The following is a 22,049-nucleotide window of genomic DNA, read 5'->3' on the forward strand; positions in this document are numbered from 1 at the left end:
GACTTGTGGCACCTTAGAGACTAACAAATTTATTTGAGCACAAGCTTTCGTGAGCTACAGCTCACTTCATTGGATGCATCCGATGAAGTGAGCTGTAGCTCACGAAAGCTTGTGCTCAAATAAATTTGTTAGTCTCTAAGGTGCCACAAGTACTCCTTTTCTTTTTCTAAAGATTAGTGTGACTTTTTTTCCCCCCGACCACAAATTTTGTTTATACTCTTGAAAGCAATTTGGTAACCCATCTACTTAAGTCAGTCAAAAGTAGAAAAATACATTTTTTATTCTTTTATAGTAAATAAAATCATACATGAATATCTGTCCTGGTGAGTCTTAAATTCACCCCTTACCCATAAAGATCCAGTCTTAGGATAAGTGGAGGTGATGAGTATCAAATCCTGATAACTGGGGAGGAGCAGGGGGCTTTGTAACCCTAATAATGAGGTGTGGATGGATATGAAATTCATCTCAACGTGAATTTGGTATTCCAGTCCATTCTTTGGACTAGCAGCTGCTGTCCATCCACTATGCATTAAACACTGATCCTGTGGCTCTTCCACACTAATTGGAGCCAGCAAAAGTGCTTCCTCAATATGGTTAGTTTGCCAGAGCTTCAGTGTCACTTAAGAACCATGGAAAGAGTAAAGTCCCAAGTTTGGTAGGATTTCTCTGTATCTGATCTCTCCTTATGCTTTACATTCATTTTTACTAAAAGTGGGGAGCATAACAAGAGGGTATAATGATAGTTTCAGCAGCCCCTGAAACATAAGACTAATTCCTGTGATGAATGAAAAACATTCCATGCCCTACTGTTCATAAACAGGTCAGTGTCAGAGTTCTAATTAATTAACTTTATTATTTTTTTTGCAGGAAATAAGAAGGCAACTTAAACAAGGAAATAAAAAGCACCAGAACATTGGTTTCATTTAACGGACTCATTTATAAAGAAAAAATAGAGTATTTGGAAGAGAGATATTAGTCACTGAATACATTCTGATTAGTAGGAACTTGAAATACATGACCAAATGTCCTAATAGTAGCTTTCAAGTTGATAATCTAGATAGCATGTTTTTTTCATGGTGATGTGCAATTAATAAATATGCTAGTGAACCTGTAACAGTGTACAATGACTTGTGTCAAAATGGAGATGCAATTTTGTGCGAGATTCCTCTGTGCCAGCAAATGAGATTGTACTGCTAAATGAGTTTGTTGAAAACCAATTGTAGAAGTCTCTGCCATTAGGTGTTCTTTATATTATTGCAATATTATGTTTACTCAAGCAAAAGTAGTGAAAAATTACTTTGGTAGCTACTTATAAAATAAGAAGCTGTTATCCTATGTGCACAATTGCAACATTGTATTCATAGAACTTTTGTAAATTGGTTTTATACAATCATCCAAACAAGTTTAACAGCAATGAAATATCAGTCATACATAAAATACATTTCTTGCACAGATGTAAGCTTCTGTTTGTGTTACCATTTAGCTAACGCATAAACTATTCAGCATTCTTTGGTGTTCTTATTTAGATTAAAGTGAATAAAAACATGGCTATGAGAAATTCACATCGTATACATTTTCCTCTATACGCGTTTAATATGATACAATAATGAACTTCCTTATGTGCTAAAAATTACACTGCAGGTGATGTGTAGAAATAAAATAGAAAAATATACAGGTTGATTCTGTAGCTATTTATTAGTCCTAGATGATGACCAAACATAATGGTTTAAAACTATTTAAAATGTACTATGTGTTGTGGAGAAAAGTTCTCATAACATTGTGTTCAGAAGTCTGGACACTAAAATAATTGTTTCTTGGGGTAATTCAGCATCTGTTTGAATTAGCAGACTGTCAGTATGTAGAAATGCGTACAAGCCTGCTTATAGTTATGCATAAACCATGGGCTCAAATTCATAGGCCAAAGCATTACACATTTGTATTTTAGATATAAAGTATGTGAAGTTTGGAATACAGAAGTGTGTAAGTGTCACTCATGCAAAATTAATGTGTACTTTAAAAATGTAGCAGCTTATTATAGCTTGTCTTTAGTGATTGCTTAATCAGTTTTATAGGATTAATTTACAATGCTCGTAATCTTGCCAGCAAAGCCTCTACTTCAGGAACAACATCTCCTTTGGAAGCAGAGCCAACAAGCTCCATTTCCTTTTCTCTGTTGCTTTCTCCATCGTAGGTCTCCTTTCTTCCAACAGCCTTGCTCCTTGCTGTAGAGGAATTAGCTTCCATGTCATAATTAAGCTCCTTGGTGACTGGAGTCCTTGTGAAGTTGAAATTGATATTGTGGTTTGAATGTGACTTTTCTAGGTGTGCTTTCCGGTTCTCTGTAGAAGAGAAGAAAATAAAAGCTTCATCTCATTGTTAAACAAAGACTGTTACTCTAGTTACATTTTTCAATACAGAAAGCCTTCAAAATAGACAAAGTTGGAGTAATTTTACATGTAGAAGGAATAGTATTGTTGGCATGAGGATGAACAGTTAAGAATTAAAAGATGGCATAAAATGAAAATCATTACTTTTGAAAAAGCTATTTCTAGACAATGTTGTTCAAGGGAAGCAATATGGAAGTAAGTAAATCATATTTATCAAACTAGCTTCCATTTTCACAAAGCCAGGGCCAGATCCTGCCAGTTGCTGAGCACCCTTGATTGACACTGAAATAATTTGGAATGAAGAACACAAGTGCCTTACAGGAATGAGCCTTCAGGTGAGAAGAGAAAGACAAAGAAAGGTGTTTGACATTTTTAAACCCATGCTGGACTATATTTTTGTGTGTGCAGTGTTGTTGTAGCTGTGTTGGCCCCAGGTTATGAGACAAAGTGGGTGAGAAAATATCTTTTATTGGACCAAATTCTGCTGGTGAAAGAGACAAGCCTTCAAGCATCACAGAGCTCTTCTTCAGGTCTGACAAAGGTACTCCGAGTGTCACAGTTAAATATAAGAATAGATTATTAAGCATGAGAGAAGTTCACATGTTGCAGGAAATCATTCAAAATGAAGCAGGCAATTAACACCACTGCAGTCATAGGTCCAAGGAGTGTTAGTGGGTTACAGATTGTTATAATGAGACATCAAACCAATCTCTATTAAGTCCGTGATTATTTGTGTCTATTAGAGTTATAAATTTAAGCTCCCAGGTGCGCCTTTTGAAGGTGGTGTGCTGATTTCCTTTGAAGTTGAGGATTGAGAGGTCAGATACAGAATGATCATTTTGTACTGTTTATGGGTACTTTGTATTGTGTAGCCCTGGGTACAATTGGCTCCCCAATATACCTACCTCTTCGTGGGCCACCTAAAGGAAGAATTTCTTGAAATATATAACACTAAACTGATGATACTCCTGCGATATGCTGATTATATTTTCATCCTCTGGACAGACAACCTATACTTCCTCAGAGATTTTCATCGCAACTTCAACCACCACCATCCATTCATCAAACTCTCTCAAGAAAACTCCCACATCCTCATCGACTTCCTGGACATTATGATAAAAATTCACCAACAAAACCCAAAAAACAATTATATACAGGAAATCCATGGATCACCACTCTTACTTTCACAGATAGAGCAAATACCTCAGACATACCAAGAAATCTTATCTACAGTGAGGCACTCAGTTACTACTGAACAAGGGTGGGCAAACTTTTTGGCCTGAGAGTCACATTGGGGTTCTGAAACTGTATGGAGGGCCAGGTAGGGAAGGCTGCGACTCCCCAAACAGCCTGGCTCCCACCCTCTGACTTCCCCCCTTCAAACCCCCCTCCACCCATCCAACCCCCCCTGCTCCTTGTCCCCTGACCATCCCCTCCCAGGACCCCCCACCCCTGACCACCCCCTCCCGGGACCCCATCCCCTATCCAACCCCCCCTGCTCCCTGTCCCCTGACTGCCCCGACCCCATCCACACCCCGTGCCCTGACAGGCCCTCTGGGACGCCCACACCTATCCAACCCCCCCCCCCCGTTCCTTGTCCCCTGACCATCCCACCTCAGAACCTCCACCCCATCCAACCGCTCCCTGTCCCTTGACTGCCCCCCGGGACCTCCTTCCCCTTATCCAACCCCCTCTGCCCCCGCCGCGCAAAGCAGCAGGACTGGCAGCTGAGCTGCCCAGCTGGAGCCAGCCACGCCGTTATGCTTCCTGGCAGGAGCTCGCAGTGCCACCACCCAGTGGCACAGTGAGCTAAGGCTGTGGGGGAAGGGGGACAACTGGGGAGGGGCCGGGGGCTAGCCTCCCCAGCTGGGAGCTCAAGGGCCGGGCAGGATGGTCCCATGGGTGGATATGGCCCATGGGCCATAGTTTGCCCATCTCTGCTATAGAAAGCTCTCTGAGGAGAAAGTCCAGGATACATGCCTTAACATACCTAAACTGTCTTCACTGAACAAGGAGACTCCATCAGCGAAGCAGATTTGCCAGCAGAACCGGCTTTGATACAGAAAACCCACACACACCTTGTTATCGCCTAGCACCCCACATTGGAACCCATACAGGGTATAATCATACAATTGCAACCCATACTTGATGGGGACCACATCCTGAAATAAATCTTTCCTGAACCCCCTCTTCTGGCATTCAAACAACCCTCCTAACATTGCCAAACTCATCATCAGAAGCTAGCTCCTCACAGACCAGAACCTATCAACTCAAAGCAGCACCAGACCCTGCCATAAACATAAGATGCAAAACCTGCAGCCATACATACACTGCTACAATGATCAGTATCCTCCACAGCACCCATTTCAAGATGAATGGGTCCTACTCATGCTTGTCACAACATGTGGTGTACCTCATCCAGTACATCAAATACCTCAACAACAACTATGTGGGGGAAATCAGACTATCACTATGCTCTCCAATGAACTCATACATAAAAATGATGAAAGACAAAAACACCCCATCACTTGTGAGGGAACACTCTTGACAAAATGATCATTCCACATCTAATCTCTCAGTCCTCGTACTCAAAGGAAACCCACAAAACACCTTCAAAAGGTGAGCCTTGGAGCTTAAATTCATAACTCTTCTAGACATTAGAAATCATTGACTCAATAGAGAGACTAGGTAATGTCTCATTACAACAATCTGTAATCCACCAACTCTCCTTTGACCTATGACTGCTGAAGTGTTAATTGCTCACTTCATTTTGAATGGTTTCCTGCAACTTATCTCTTTATGTTTAACAATCTGTTCCACCTTGTACTTATCTGTGACACTCTGATTACCTTTCCGAGACCTGAAGAAGCGACCAGTGGAACTCAAAAGCTTGTCTTTTTTACCAGCCAAAATTGGTCCAATAAAAGATATTACATCACCCACCTACTGTCTTTTGTTTGTACAATTTAGAATTTGTCAGGCAGATTTTTAGAACTTTAAATAAATCAAAATTGTATTGTAATTTAATCATCCAAGATAATCTACTTTCTTTCCTTTCTGGTCTCTTTGTGGCTATGTACAACTAAGTGACAGCGAGCTTGACTTATCTCACCCGCTGTAAGAGTGAGTTGCTCTGGCTGATGAATAAATGGCTCTGCCTGATTGACTTTCCGAAAGAAGACTAGACAAATTTTTTTTCTTTTTCTTTTTTTTTTTTTTTTTTAAAGTAAGTGACTCTTTCATCTACCAGCCTTCTGAGTGATCCCTCTCATAGATCTTATACTTTTTAAAAACAGGCATACTCAATATTCATGTAACCTTGAACAAGGCTTGAAAATGGCTTCAACAAACTTGACATGACATTTAAAGTTTTTTGGTTATTCGCTGAAAGATGTTCCATCATCCCAATAGTAATGACTTTGGAGCACAGGCAGTCACTCATGACAGTGTGTTTTATGTGAGTGCTGAAAATTCCTACTGAAAACAGCTTGTACATTCCAAGGCAGCTGCTGAAGATATTTACTGCACTGTCATTCCCTGACCAGGGGCTCACAGTGATGGATGAGTATTTTATACACTATCTTGGACAATCTCAACAAATTTTATTAGTATGATCACCTTTTGGCTGTTGGAAGAAAATAAATACCCTTCTTTCTCCTTCTATATCAGATGGACAATTGTTACTTAAAATCTAATAGAGCTTCAATTTTCACTTAGCTGAACGGTTAAGTTCTATTTTATATATATACTGTATGTTGGAAATAACACAATAATCCACATGACTATAGTTGCACACATTGAGTCTCCCTGTAACACATAAGGCCAAAAGAAAAGAGCTTTCAGCAAGTGAGAACATGCATACCCACGCATTATATACAATTTAAAATAATTGTAATATGTTTATATATATTTCTCCATTTAATATTTTTTACTTAATAACTGTATTATAATGAATCAGCCCACACCTCTGAGGGCTTTAAGATCCTGTAGGATTACATTGTCTATATCAATATATAGAGTGCCCCTAAACTTTGCTGCTGTCCATATTCTGTTGGTCAAAAAGATGATTGGGGGAGGGGAAGAGAAGGAACCCGTAATTTTCTGAAACTTCATCTTTTTTTCTTTCTTTTTCTTTTAAGAGAATTTAGGGCTTGATATATGCTGGCCTGTGAATACTGAAGAATGAAGTTGGGATTTTCAAAAGAACCTACATGTGTTAGGCTTTGAAAACTGCAGCCAGCGGTCTGATTTTCTCATCTAAAGGTATTGATAGAACTGTTGTGATATAAAACTTCAAGCTGACCTGGAGGGGCCACCTACTACAGATAAATAAGCATAGTAAACATGTGAACTCTGACCTTGGTCTCTTACAATGCTGCAAACAAAGGAACTTTAAAAAAAAAATGAGGCCCTGTTTCAGTGAAAGATTTAAGCATAACTTTAAGTCCCATTGACTTCACCAGAGAACGAACTGTCTATAATGATCAGATACAGAACAACAATGGTAGAGCTGAAAATGCCTGTCTCTCACAGATTTAATGGCTTCTGATAAGTCTTATAGATACTCTTCAATAAGAGAGTTAACCAACTCTAGGAAAGATTCAAAGATGGCTTGAGAATGTATGTCCTGGGCTGGGGAGCTAAGCGGAAGATATGCTGAACTGTCCAAAGCTGGAGAATGGTATATTTGAAAGACCTATGTCTGTCATCCTTTAATATAATGGTTCAGATCCACAGAGGGACTTAGGTATCTAAAACTCAGATTTAGGTGCCACTGTGATTCACAACCCCCCCCAGTAAGCTGCCACCTAACCGTAGGTACCTAAACTCAACTAATTTTTGCTGTAAAAGTCCCTTAGGGGTCTACGTTCCTGCATCTGGCATGCATACTGCTACCTCATGTGCCCTGCATCCTCCTCTCCCCCTTCTGCCCTGCCATTTTGCGACAAGTGGGAGTGCATCACTGCCATTCTTATCAGAAATAGCTTAGATGCCTGACTTCAGATGTCTGTGGATCTCAAGAAGGGATAGGCACCTCCATCTTGCTTGGACTTAGTTGCCTAACTCCCTAAGAGGGACAGGGTTTAGCACAGACCTGTCTTGTTGGCATCTGCTATTGGCCAGGTTAGGTTACTCCCTGCCTAGTGTGCTGCTTTTGTGGATACCATTCTCAGTTGCCTTTCTCTCCCTGTGCATTGTATAGGGAGCTTAGATACCTAACCAAGGGTTTGTGGATTATATTGGATAGTGAGGTGCCTAAAAGTTAGGTGTTGCAACAGCTGAATGTGGGACCCCCGAAGTCCCTCTATGAACCTGGGCCGAAGATCGTATAACAAATCTAGATTATTTTGGACATTAGGTTTGAAATTTTGAAAGCCAACTATGGATTTTAATCCCATGAATTACATCAATTTTAATAAAAAGAAAAGGAGTACTTGTGGCACCTTAGAGACTAACAAATTTATTGGCGAGGAAGATGATGTCTGTCTGTATCTGTACGAGTTTTTTCATGAAGTTGACAGATTTCCACTCTATACGGCTAAATTCAGTGTTGGAGAGGAAGATTTTAATTTTAATGAAACGTGTGGCTAAATCTACTAGTTGTCTTTTATAATTTGAAAATGGAAGTTAATCTGATTTGTGTGGTTATATCTTCTGCTCCGCTTTGAAAATCTCAGCCTAGCTAGGTCCTGAGTTTATAGTTTGTCACCTCTGCATCACACTACCTAACATGCTTCTGCAGTTTCAAAGGTTTATAATATTCTTCCCTTCCTGTCTTAAACTATGTTATATGGATATTTCTTAGATAATCTATTCACAGGTCTAGCCCCTTTTGTCAATATTTAGCAGTTACAGTGCACAAATTCCTCTGTTTAATCAAGCTTCTCCCAACCAGTCACAGCGAGACAGAAAAAAAGACATTGAAAAATATTTTGCCTTCCTCCAATGCCAAATAATTAGGGTTTGCACAATGCCTTAAAGTTTGGCGGATTCTGTCTAAATTAGATGACGTGATTGGAGTGAGTTCCAGAATCAAAGGGACCCATAGAGATCATCCCACCAATAGTCCTTATATTACAGTAAGGGAGCTCCAGCCCTAGTATCATTTGTGGCATGAGGAAAGAGGTGGTCTCAGATAGGTATGTTCCAGGCCATTTACAGCTTTTATAATAGGTCAAAAACAATGCCTTCAATTGTATCTAGATACCAATAGGCAGCCACTGAAGATCATAGAGCAAACGATTTTGTTAAATTTAAGTTAAGGTTGCTAAGCAGCTTCAGAGAGAAGGCATACCATTAATCACATCTGTTTAAACAATTCTGATACTACCCTTATCACCTCATTCAAACAGAAACAATAGCCAGCACAATCCAAACAACCTTAACTCTGCTCCTAGAATTGTGTTACTTTTTAAGGGCCCACTACTTTTCATTTCCACTGAAAATAATAGCATTTCCCCTTTGGTTTTAATGGGTGTTGCCCAGGCCTTTTAAATAAAGTTTGGATAATAGAGTGTGTATGTGTTCTATTTGCTCAGCAGTGTCAAATTTGATGTTTATTACACAATTAGTTCCTGTTTAATGTAATGGCCCTATTTTAATGATGGGTGTAAGTTATGTTTATATATTTAGCTTTGTCTCTAATGTTTTGTCTAATTACTTAATATATAGAATTATATATACTGTATATAAGTATATATAGAAATCCCAGCTGAGAGAATGGCTGCTGTATACCACACCTGAGACCAGGCTGTGTGTATGCACAGACACTTTAATACAGTGCCAGGCTGCTTCATGTGAAAAAGCTCTGCATAGTCTAGTGAAAGCATAAGAGTCAGTTTAAAACTCTTTTTGCTGTATATGCGAAGATTTTCCCACAGCAGAAATTTTTGTTTTGCTAAGCCCCTCAGACTTTCTTTGCTTTCAGACTCCAGCTGGTCCTTATTTCCCAACAGCAGTTCAGTGCCCGGCTCCAGCCCCAGGCTTTCTATTGTAAGCTCAATTTACCTATTTCTCCTGCTTCCTCCAAACTTGATTATTTGCAAACCAGCCCCACTCCTGGGCTCAATTCCAGCTCTGTCCTCTTCCATGCCCTGTCTCTACCCAATCTCATCCCTCTGTCAGTGCCAGTGCTAGCGCTAGCCCACTGTGGCCCTCTGCAGGAATATCCTCCCCTCCCCCAATTCTAAAACAGCCAAGTTCTTATAATAAAAAGCAAATGGGGGCCCCCCTGGAGCTGCTTGGGGCCCTAAGCAATTGCTTAGTTTGCTGATGCCTAGAGCCAGCTCTGCCCTCTGTTAACATCTGCAAACGAAGAGCCTTGCTCTCTTGGATTGTTAGGAGGCTTGACATCTGCCAAAGTTCCCTATGCTTGAGTGTGGAAAATGTCTGTCTGTGAACTTGGAGTTGTGGAATACTTGCTATGCTGACAACATGTAGGTTGATAAATCAAGGGAGATGGAATAATTTTAAAGTAGGGTAATTTTTGATTACCTAGTATTTTAAATCTTTTAATCATAAATTTTCAAACAAATCTCCAGAAAAATTCGACTCTTATTTTTAAGCATACCAAGCTATAAATAAATTGGTCAACTAATGAACAGTTAGAAAGGGAATAAACAGAGAATGTACAGTGGATATCTCGACTCAGCTTGAACTATGACACCTACACAATCCCACAGCCTCTCTCAGAATCACTGTTCGCTTTGTTTGGCTGTGGTATTTCTACCAGCCGCCAAGCATAAATATCAGATGTTTGCTCCTATTGCTCCATTGTGGTGGAATTCTTTACATCATAGGAGTCACACTGGTGCCTTGTTCTATTTCAAGTCAAAGCTTTAAAAGTCATTTTGCAGGTATTAAGAGGGGGAGAGGGAAACTCCTGTCCCTTTTTAATTAAAAATTCAAAAGACTCATTTGTTACCCTACCAAATCTTTTCATTTTAAAATTACAATGGGAATTTTATTCTGCTAAGATGACACCCTCAGGATCCTCTTTACTGCTGCCATACAATGCTTCAAAGTTGCCACATGCATTGATGCCTATAGGACTCATTCACCCCAAGATGATCTCTGCCAACTGCTGTAGCAGCTCCCCGAATCATCAAGTTTACTGGTAATATCCAGGAAATATACATTCATCCTAGAGGCACTGGAATGGCTAGTATCTGATTTGTAATGCCACTGCAACTGACAAAGAGGTTCCTGGGAATGGTTTAAAAACTCAGAAGTTGCCATCTGCTGTGTTTTAGCAAAGAATCAGGACCCTACTGCAATTTATAGGTAATAAAGGAGCGTAATTTATCACCTTAAAAAAACAATGTTGAGACCAGATCATATAAATCTATTTAGCTATTTGTAATTGCTAGCTGGCTAGTACTGTTGGGCATCAAACTACTGACCATAAGTTTGAACTCTTCTGTGCTACTTACTATTATGCTGGACTTCAGGAGAAGGAGGACTTTAGCCCACTCCTGTCTACTGGCAAAATGATTGCAATCCTTTTAGAAATGGCATTCTAGACTGAGGCTATGGACAACTTGTCCTCTCCTCACAATACCAGATCAATTCTTATATGTACTAAGGCCATGTCTACACTTAGAAGCTTACAGCGGCACAGTTGTACCGATACAACTGTGCCACCGTGAGAGTGCTCATGTATCTGAGTTATGCTGATGGGAGAGAGCTCTCCCATCGTATAATAAAACCAGCCTAATGAGAATCTCCCGCCGACATAGCACTGTGCACATGAGCGCTTATGCTGGGAAAATTTATGTCGCTCAAGGATGTGTTTTTTCACACCCTTCAGCGACAAAAGTTTGGCCGACATAAATGCTAGTGTAGACATGAACTAAGCTACCTTCCCTCTTTGTCAGAGGCTCCAAGTGCTTCCACATCTAACTGCCAGCTCCACCAATGAAAGGCTGCAAAACCTCTTGTTGAAAGACCAAGACCGTTTCACTATCTTTTTAAACTGGAAAACTCAAACTAATAGTATTTGAGGCAATCCTGCTTCAAACTTTTTGTTTCAGTATTGCTACTTTTATCTATTTTGGACATCTTTTCACAGATTAAAGCATATACGATGAAGCAATACTTAGAAAATTCAATGTAACAGAACAAATGACAATACAGAGCACAGCCTTTTTAAACTACATTTCTCCACTAACAGACTTCGCCTAGTCTATGTCAGACCAGTAACTCTTGAGTAACTCTTGAAAATGCAAAAATTCTCTTTGTTAATTTGGCAGTGGCACATTTCTGTAAATATTTGCAAAAGATATATATACTCAGTTCAAAATTACTCTTCATAGGCTGCAAAGCATTCTCTCTCTCCCTGGAATTTACTGGACACAGCCAAGCAACATTGGTTAGGGATTATTTTTTCTTATTTGTATTTAAAGGGGAACAACATCTGTCAGGTTTTTCTTGGTTTATCCTGCTGATCAACGCCCTCCTTCCTAGTAGCTATGGTGAGTCAGTAGTGCAGCGGGTTTCTTCTGGCTGTAATTTTAATTACAAAATAGCTTATAGAATATTTTACAACTCTAGCCATCCTGTTACTAAACAAGCTGTGTTTGGAGGGGGTAGTGGAGAGGATGAATGAAAGAAAGGAGGATTTGGGTCTATATACTGTCCATGTCAAGGGAAATAGAGTATGAGAGATTGATCTGGGTCAGTTCCTGGCAGAATAACAATAGTTGGAGGCTTAGCCACATCTATTTAGTCTTGGTCGGTGCTGATTGTTTTCACTTGAATTTTTTCAGATGCGGATAAAATAGGGTTTGTCACAATATCACTGCTTGTCCTGGCAGAAGATATATGTAAAGAGAAGTCTTGCATATACTCTGAAGGAAGGAAGTAATGAGTGTATTGTAAACTCCTGTAGGATCGAATATTCAATGGAGAGTCAATGTAGAATGCAGAGCACTGTTCTGAGATGCTCTTGCTTGCCTGTTCCAGTTAGGCTGTTGTACTGTAAACCACCTTCCTTTCGGCATCCACTGTAAGCCCCAGGTACAGAGCAATGCAATGACCAGCCTTGAAGTGAGAGACAATACACTTTCAACAGCTCTTTGTCAAAAAGGAGCTGGTAGATTTTTCCTATCTACATGAAGGTGGAAAAAGGTATTTTTTTGCCTCTCTTCTGACACTGGGCATCCAAATAGGGAGCCAAGTCTTACACAACTGCCACATTGCACATTATCTTGATGATCAATGAACATATGCCTTTCACTGAAGGAGAAGGCATGAGTTCTACTAGAACCTCTAAATGACTCCCCTCTTCCTCCACCTACTAACTGATATCACTTCAATTCTGCTTGTGTTGTTCATCCTCATGCTTAGCTCCTCAGGATACTGGGGAAGCTGGGTGATATGTGCTTTAAAAGATTTGTGTCTATGAAGCCTTTGGGATATGTCCAAGAGCAAGATCCCCAAGATCGTTGTGTGGAACGATACAACAGTAGTAAAGTCAAAATCATTAGGATTAACAGTATCAGCCATGGCTTTTGGTAGCTTTAGCTATAAATTCATAACATTTGCCTTATTTCCTATAACCACATTGATTAAGGAAAACAATTTATCACTCTTCTCTTTATAACAACCTTTTACAGACTTGAAAACTGTTATCAAATCCCCCCTCTTCTCTTCTCCAAATTAAACAAACCTAATTTTTAAAATCTTTTCTCATAGGTTATGTTTTGAAGACTGTCAGTCATTTTTGTTGCTCTCTTCTGGAATTTCTCCAATTTTTCCACATCATTCCCAAAGTGTGGTGGTGTAAAATATTCTATAAGCTATTTTGTAATTAAAATTACAGCCAGAAGAAACCCGCTGCACTACTGACTCACCATAGCTACTAGGAGGGAGTGAGTTGATCAGCAGGATAAACCAAGAAAAATCTGAGAGATGTTGTTCCCCTTTAAATACAAATAAGAAAAAATAATCCCTAACCAATGTTGCTTCATTTGTTCTCACACATTTATTTAACTGACAGGGTTTATGATATGAAACTCTTAGCACAATGGAAAGACCAACAAAACTGAGACTCAATCCTGTAGTTCTTAATTAGGTAAAACTCACATTGTCTTCAAAATTCAATCTATTAATGTTTAGTTTTCCCACTTCTGAATTTCCTGAGCACTGCTGTTCATCAAAATAAGTTATTAAAGAATTGTTATGAGATCATCTGATTTGTCTAGAGATTCTTATATTTTTGCTATTGAAATACATGTTACTGAACTGACTTCCAGAGAGTTTTGTCTGACTAAGGACTTTGGGATAATTTCTTTGTTTTATAAACATAGAATGTGAACACTTAATTTTTAGTCTTTCAAACAAACAAATCTCTGGTGTAAAAAACAAATTCAAAATTATCTTCAGATCACCTAAGGCAATCCAGCTAGTATTATCCAGACACAAGTCTTCCTAAATTATTTTGATGAACAGCAGAGCTCAGGAAATTCAGTTAATGGAAAATTGTGCTTAATATCTTTCCTCTGTTTAAATGGTGATCTAGCATGGAACAGAACACAATGATATACAAATAGGCTATGAAGGGATACTTATTTTCTCTGAATGAGAAAAAGTGTAAAGTGCGTGAATGAGAAGAAACACTAATACTGGGGACTTGCTATGAACATCGTGAAGCAAATTTATGCTTGATCCTTTGGAGATTTTTAAACCCCTCCTACTCCTGGAATATAGGACAATTAATACTGAATACAAATGACTTCAAGATTTACTGAAATAGAGGTATGATTTTTTTAACCACTGACAAATATCTAACATTTTAAAAAAATGTTTAAATAGATTTATTATATTGCAACAGAATACCCACTTTCTTGATACTCAAGACACTTGATTTTTTATGTAAATATTTTTATATTGTTTGTACACTAATCACTTTTGGTTAAAAAAATAAAGCAGTAAATGTGTGCGAGAGAGACTAATACAACAGCATTGTATGCTTACATGATCATAGTTTTCAATGTAGGACATGATAAAATTATAACTGAAAGAAAAGAAATGCAGCTGTAATCTTATTACATTTCCCTAATTGAATCTCTGATTTACACAGGGCAAATACTACAATGGCCTAAGGGAATATTTCCTAAATTATTGTCTTTCAGCTCCCCATATTGCACCATGTTACTGAGAGTCTATACCTAACTACTGATGGCAGAAAACTGTTGCTAAACAGAGATGCGCCTTCTATGGAGAAGGTCCAATACTCTGACATTACTAACTGAAATCATTCAAGTACAGCTTTCCAATCCTGAGTATAGCAGAGTGATAGTAAACTGCAAAAATATGCAGCTTGTAGAATCAGGACTATTCATTATGGAGTAGGTCTTGTTTATTGCTCTATGCATTGCTCTCTTAATACCCAGAAGTAGTCTTTGGAAGTAATCAGAAAAATTGCAATAGTCAGAGACCTTGTGTATTGCATCATAGCTCTTATAAAATACAAGATATATCTCCTCCCTCTATAGTACAGCAGAAGACACTTAATATACTTTAGTGTCACTTTTTATTTGTTTAATAGTTTTTCCAACAATGTCTATGATTGACAAAGGCAGGATAAGAAAAAGTTCCTCAATTACAAAAAAAGTGCTGTGGGCTGCTAACAACTTACTTCATTTATACCCTGTAGCCATGGCCTAAACACCTGATGAACTGTCAACTGCACTTAGATGACGCCACCATACATTTGAAATGTAATTTCTTGCACCTTAAGGTTTTACAATGGATGCTCAACAACCTTACTAATCAAAAACAGATATCACCAGAATTAATGAGGCACTCAATTACATTACTGAATAGTGGATTTTTTTTTTAAAAACACAACCTTTTATATGCATTTAATTCATTTAAAAGTTGCTGCTCTTCCTGAAAGAGCATGGAATTTAAAGGAATAAAACATTCAAATAAATAAATTCAGGTAACTGAATTTTACTAAGTGTTCAGAAGCAGGAGATGCAAAATATTTTTCTTTGTTTCAGAGGGAAGAAAAGAGGGATGTACTAAAGTACTAAACAATGTTATGAAAGGGGACTGACTTATTTAGCATGAATTTCCTTTGCTTTCAAAAAACAATGTGTTTGATTATGAGCACTGAATAAAGTAATTTATGAAAAAATGAACCACACTGGACCGTAATTTGACTTTCCCATTCAACAGAGTCTAAATCAAAGGTTTCACAGTTCAGATTAGATAATATATACAATTTCTTCTCACCTACTTGACTACTGCTGCTACCTCCTCAAAAATCATCTTCAAAATAGCTGCCTCTGACTAATCCATTCAATTTTTCTCCCAATTTCTTCTCTAACCATACCTTGCATACATGTAGAGTTGGAAGCAATTTCTCAATCCAACATACTAATCTATTTTCTTTCCTCCATACCTTAGCAATGACAATAGCTACTATAATAACTTTAGGATGCAAAAGTTTAACTAAAATCTGGGGTGCATCTTGGGATGGCTTCAAAGCTTATCAATTAACTTCAAAATTAACCAAGAAATTGGGCACAATTTTAGATTAAATACATTTCTAAGTTTTAAAAAAATGGTATAAACCAACCCTGACCCTATCTCAGTGGATGCGAAGAGCCCAGGAGCACAGGAAACAGTGTGGTTCAGCTAGGTGAGAGAGGGGCAGGATTTGACTGTCATTCCTCCTCCATTTACCCCGAAGGGTTGCACCCAGCCATGCTACTTGAGGTGGATGATGAGTTATGAATTTGCCCCAATGTATGCAGGAAGAGGATTGATCGTGAGGGCATTAAGTTTTCCCACTTCTCTCAAACATGTGAAAAACAACAATCATCTGAGAAAAATATTATTTCTGGAATTACAGTGGACTCCAAAGGAGGCAACATGCCTTAAAAACATTCTAAATTGTTAGAACATAGTTTCTTAATTGGCTTTTTCCTTGTGCATAAGCAATATCTATAGGTTCAGAGGATTAGTACTGTGATAGAGAATCATTCAGTTGTAGGTTGCCATTTCAAATCCAGTCCAGGTCAAAAGAGATTGAAAGAAGTTACCACCAGACAACTATATGATTTGGTGCCCTCAGCCATGTTGCTAGTAGACAGATGGTTGTATTACAAAGCCACCATCACTGCGACTGGCAATAGTTGAAAATATTTTTGGCAGTTTCAAGGAGAGGGGAAGAATTACAGATCATAGGCACAAACTAGCGAAGGATCCTGGGCACTGCAGAGGACTCTGTTCAAGCTAAATGAACTCTCCAAAGTGATGGAAACTGAGAAAGGGAAATGCATACGGAGATGTTTATTATTTTGTCTAGAGCTGTGTCTCTGCCTTGCTAAGTAAAGAGTAATCGTGTTTAGAACCTCTGCAAAGTCTCTGTGTTTGTTTGTTTGTTTTCATTATCACCTGCCCTGGAAAAGTCAAACTGTAAATCCAGAATACCTATATGGCTGCAATTATGGGATACAACGTGCTTAAACTGTGAGCACGTTTGAGTGGTCAGCACTGGTTCTAGGGGCTAGGTAGTTGGACCACAGGGTCTCAGCTCTCAGGAGGGGGAGCTAGACAGAGGATCTGCACTTCAAGAGTGTGCTTAGAGAACCCAAGCTGGGGATCATCTCTGACTATTCAAACTTAGGAGGCTTAAAGCCTCCAGTAATACGGGCCATGAACACAATAGCCTGGTGACTGATAAGCCAGAGGGAGCTCTCCAGGACTGTGTGTATGACACCAATATACCACACATGAAACTAATGTTATCAATTTCCTAGCATACTGTATTCCACAAATGAGAGAAATTCCTTTGTGTGGAGTCAGGTTTTCCTCTGTATTTAAATGTGGATTTTATTTTTTGAGATATGATTTACTACTGAGGCCGGTCTTGAGAGTTCCAAATTCCATTTACTTATGATCTGAGACAGATTCTAGACACATTGCCATAGGTGAAAATGAATTATTCAGCTGTTGTACCAGCCTCCTGAATGCTGTATTTAAGAACTAAGTATTAATGGCATCCTACCACCATCTTTCCACTGATAAATACATTTATTACTTTACAGTCTAAGGTTTAGAGTTATAACATCTATTTTACTAAAAAGACTTCAGCTTAATATCAGAAATTGATTTCTGGCCTTTACAGTTGCCTATCTTCCTCATCAATTATACAACTGCACTTTAGCTATAACTCATAATAGGTATGCACAATACGTCAGATAACTAAGGGTACGTCTACACTGCAAAACAAAAAAAAACAAAACCCTGCAGCAGTGAGTCTCAGAGCCTGGGTCGACTGATGTGGGCTCATGCTATGGGGCTAAAAATAGCAATGTAGACATTTGGGCTCTGGCTGGAGCCCAGACTCTGAAACCAAGAGAGAGGGGAGGGTCTTGGAGTTGTGGCTCCAGTATCAGCCTAAATGTCTACACTGCTATTTTTAGCCCCATAGCATGAGCACCATGAGCCCAGCTGGTTAACCTGAGATTTGTTGCTGCAGGGTTTTTTGGTTTTCCTGGCAATGTAGACATACATTTTACTTGATTGTATTAGAATGGATGTTTATCATAATTTACAGATTGAGGCTTAGGGTTTGTCTACACTGGCACTTTACAATGCTGCAACTTTCTCGCTCGGGTGTGAAAAACGCCCCGGTGAGCGCTGCAAGTTTCAGGGCTGTAACGTGACAGTATAGACAGTGCACCAATGCTGGTAGCTACGCCCTTCCTGGAAGTGGTTTTTTTTTTTTTTTTTTTTTAGAGTGCTGGGAGAGCTAAGCGCTTTAACGTTGCCAGTGAAGATGTGCCCTAAGTGAATTCTAAATCAGAACTCTTAAGTGGTACAGCACATCTAAATCACGTAACCAGGAGCACTTACAGAAACAACCTTCAGAATCAGAACAGAGAGCCAACACCACAATCAAAAAGACTGAAAGAACCAGAACCTTTCATGTTCTTTCACAGCTCAGGGCAGAATAAAGTATAGCACTTCTGAGCTAATGAAATAAAGGCTCATGTACAAACTCATTCAGCTTTCCTTTGTCTGCTCTGACTTAACTGAGGAGCCCTGCAAATTGTGTGTGTCTAGATATTAAAAACAAAAGGTTAGAGATCATCATGGGACATTAATTATGCAAAAGAAGCCAAACTGAATTTAATCAGAAGCAGTAGATTCCAAGCAGGAAATATTTTCCCTTTTTTGACAGGGGTTGTTAAGAAAACATTTATGGTAATACCAGAGCATCTGCTGATCACAGTCAAAGCTGCAGGACACTGACATTAAATCACTGAACTATCTTGACAGCTACTGGGTACTCAAGTCCCATTCTAATAATAATTTCCTGTGAAATTCACCCAAATTTGAAAATTAGCCAGAAAATGTTTATGAAGAAAACACGTAAGAATCAATACCGCAATTATAAAAGAGATTTACATCTGACAAAACTTTTTAAATCTAAAATGAATGTTCAGCCATCAGACATTTTAGTGCTACATTTAAATTGACATATCTTTCAAAGAAGCTTAAGTGTCTTTCTAAAAGAGCAGAATGTAATTTTATGATCCATTTCATATAGTTTGTGATGTGGTACTTTTTTGTTTAGACGATTTTTTTTTTTTTTAAATACAGGTTAGCCTCTTGAAGAAGGCCTGAATCATGGTAAATGGAATTTAACTCCTGATGTCACAGAATCTGAACAAAACACAATACTTCATTGTAATGCTTTAATTGATGCTTCTGTGTGTTGCAGAGGGTGATTAGTTGAATAATAAGTATAAAAGATGTGTGAGCTGGTTACTAAATTAACCTGAGTAAGAGGAAAAAAAAATCAAGCAAATGTACAGCCATGAACCAATGTGATGATAGGACAATTATTCAATGAAAGGTCATGTTGAAGGACTTGCAGAGCACTGACCTGCACATTATCACACATCAGAAAATTACTTGAGGAGTAATTAAGAGAATAATACACAAGTGCAATCAGTGACACAGAGAAATATACAAATTTAAGGTATTTCCCTGGTGTTCGAGTGGTCAAATGCATTTCGGTTCTATATTTAAATCTTTGAACAGCTCAAGAACTCAGAGAACAAAAGATTATACAAATGCCCACTGAGATTTACCAATCACTAAAGTTATCATTTCATACTTTATCAAAATTATAAACATTTTTCTCTCCTCAATTACTTTGAGAATTTAACTAAATTTTATTTATAACAGGACACATTAAAAGTAGCAAAACTGTAAATAGGTTTTTCTGAATGATGTCAGGATACAAAATTTAGCTTACATGATTGTTTCCCCTTTCCTTTGGTTAATACTTTCAAAATACATTTAAGGATGTAACATAATATGTTACAAGGAATTACTGTTATCACTAATAATTCTGTACTTATTCAAGTGTCAGATATCTGTATTTTTGAGGCCTGCATTATATTTCAAATCACAGTTTTAAGACTTTTAAATAAAAGATGTGCCTAAATCTTATTTAAATGTCCCACTTTTTCCTCTAGTTATGCATTCTTATAAATGTGACTGTGTATATAGAAAAGCTACTTTTGTGTGGTTTAATTCATAGTAAATAGGGCACCTTTCCTTACACAGCAAAGGAATTTTTTTAAAAAAGTCTCAATGAAAGTTTTGCAAACTTTCTAAATCATTGCAAAAATAGTGTTTCAGTAACATATGCAGAAAACAAAAAAAAACCAAACAATGGTGTGGAATGGCAAAGATTTTATCACCACCTATTTGAGGTAACCTCTAACTTACAAGTGGCTATGGTGGTTGTAAGCAATACATTCATGTGAAACTCAGGATGATGCAACCTTTCTGCCTTGCATCATACCACACCATCACATTTTATATATATTTATTTCTCCATTTGTCCATGTCATGTAAGAATGAATCTCAGTCCTGGAGAGGGGAAATGTCACACTCCACTAAACTCCAAAAGTTAAATTTGCAAGAGTGTAAAAAAAAAAAAGTGGTAAACATGCTAAACATGATGTTAAATTAGAATATTCATCAAACAAAGAGTTTAAGAAAGCATATTAATCAGGGGGAAAAAAAGGAACCCAGAATACCATTATGGGAAAAACAGAAATCATAAATGAATGTTATTTTTGAGTAGTAGTATTTTAGATTCATAAACAATGGGAGACTTTTTTGCTGATCTCTATGGAGGAACTTTTGCTTACTTCTAAATAAACTTATCACAAAACTTGTGCATTTAAAAAAGCTCTATGTAACATTCCATCTTTCATTCAAAAGTAAATCTGAGCTGTACATCCCTCTCAGAATCTAAACAAGAGATAAAATTTCACTTGCCATATCAAATTACATATAGCTCCATCTTCTTCCAAGAATACAGGAATAATACTATACTACACGAAAGAGATCCTGCTGAAATGTATTTTAAAGTTATGAGGCACTTTTTTATATGCAGGTACATAATCCATTCGCAGATGCTTGACTGAGGATGTTTAGTTCTCTGTAAACTGTATTACTTTCATATGTAACACAAGCTGCCGGATGTAGCCCACTGATCCTATGCCAACATTGGAAAACAGTAATCTAACCCTGACTAAAACACTACAATAACAAAGTTAAAGGAGTACTTGTGGCACCTTAGAGACTAACAAATTTATTTGAGCATAAGCTTTCGTGAGCTACAGCTCACTTCATTAGAAGTGAAGTGAGCTGTAGCTCACGAAAGCTTATGCTCAAATAAATTTGTTAGTCTCTAAGGTGCCACAAGTACTCCTTTTCTTTTTGTGAATACAGACTAACACGGCTGCTACTCTGAAAGTTAAAGATGAAAGGCTTTTGAACGGGGCAGACCAACATTCAAAGGTCTGTGTCTCTCCTACAGTAGGTACTTACAGCACAGGAAAGAACAAAGAGAAGGAAATGAACACTCCATTAAGGCAAATAATTGCGGGAGCAATGGAAGAGGAACCACTTGTGCTGGATGGTTCTGCTGATGCACAGAAGTTACACAGGAGACTCTGCAGCCCTCTTCATGCCATGAAACTCAGCTCTACTGTAGTCTATTCTGTGAGAGTTGAGGGGGGTTGAGATGGAGGAGTGGCCAGTTGATCCACATACTGCTCAAACTCACTACCCTACAATCTGTATCTAGGTAGTAGCTATTTGTGGCTGGTAATCTTATTCACATCCTACCTTAGTGGTCATTCAGCAGGTGCATACCAGGTACTGCAGGTTGGGACTCAGGATTCTGTTTTTCAACCTCACATACATATGGCTGAACACACAGTCCAGCGCAGCCAGAGGGCTACTCTAAACCTATGCTAGGCTACAATGGCCAATGGGGGGGTAGAAAACAATGGAGGACTAATGTCATACAAGGGAACCTACTTCTTCCTCTTGCCATGCCAATTTTCTCCACTACCCAGAATGGGAGTGGCATAAAAGCCTCTGCGTCAGCTTCAAGCCATCAGAGGATCACTAGGATGATTCTCCAAGAACATGTTAATGTCACTATAGAGTCAGATTTCCAGGATAGTGTGGTGCAAAGCAAACTACTCTGGAAAATGTGGCCTGGAAAATGTGCAGAGCTGATTCTCTTATGAAAAGTCTCTGATTCATACTTAAAACATCGTTTATAAACATGTAACCCTCTTAAAATATAGTGACAGCATTTCACAG

At 38.4% G+C, this 22,049-nt stretch overlaps 1 protein-coding gene across 3 annotated transcripts in view; it reads right to left on the bottom strand.

Annotated features, from left to right (window-relative positions):
• Positions 1-827: 827 nt before the first annotated feature.
• DIAPH3 (diaphanous related formin 3) overlaps positions 828-22,049 on the bottom strand; it is a 504,954-nt gene continuing 483,732 nt past the window's right edge. For all 3 annotated transcript variants that reach the window (XM_043504572.1, XM_038385982.2, XM_043504573.1), the window contains one exon: positions 828-2,339. In XM_043504572.1, coding sequence (XP_043360507.1) covers positions 2,080-2,339 — 260 coding nt within the window. In that variant the 3' untranslated portion in view covers positions 828-2,079. The remainder of the gene's footprint in view (positions 2,340-22,049) is intronic.

This window comes from Dermochelys coriacea, chromosome 1 (assembly GCF_009764565.3).
Source record: "Dermochelys coriacea isolate rDerCor1 chromosome 1, rDerCor1.pri.v4, whole genome shotgun sequence".
NCBI classification, from domain to species: Eukaryota; Metazoa; Chordata; order Testudines; family Dermochelyidae; genus Dermochelys; species Dermochelys coriacea.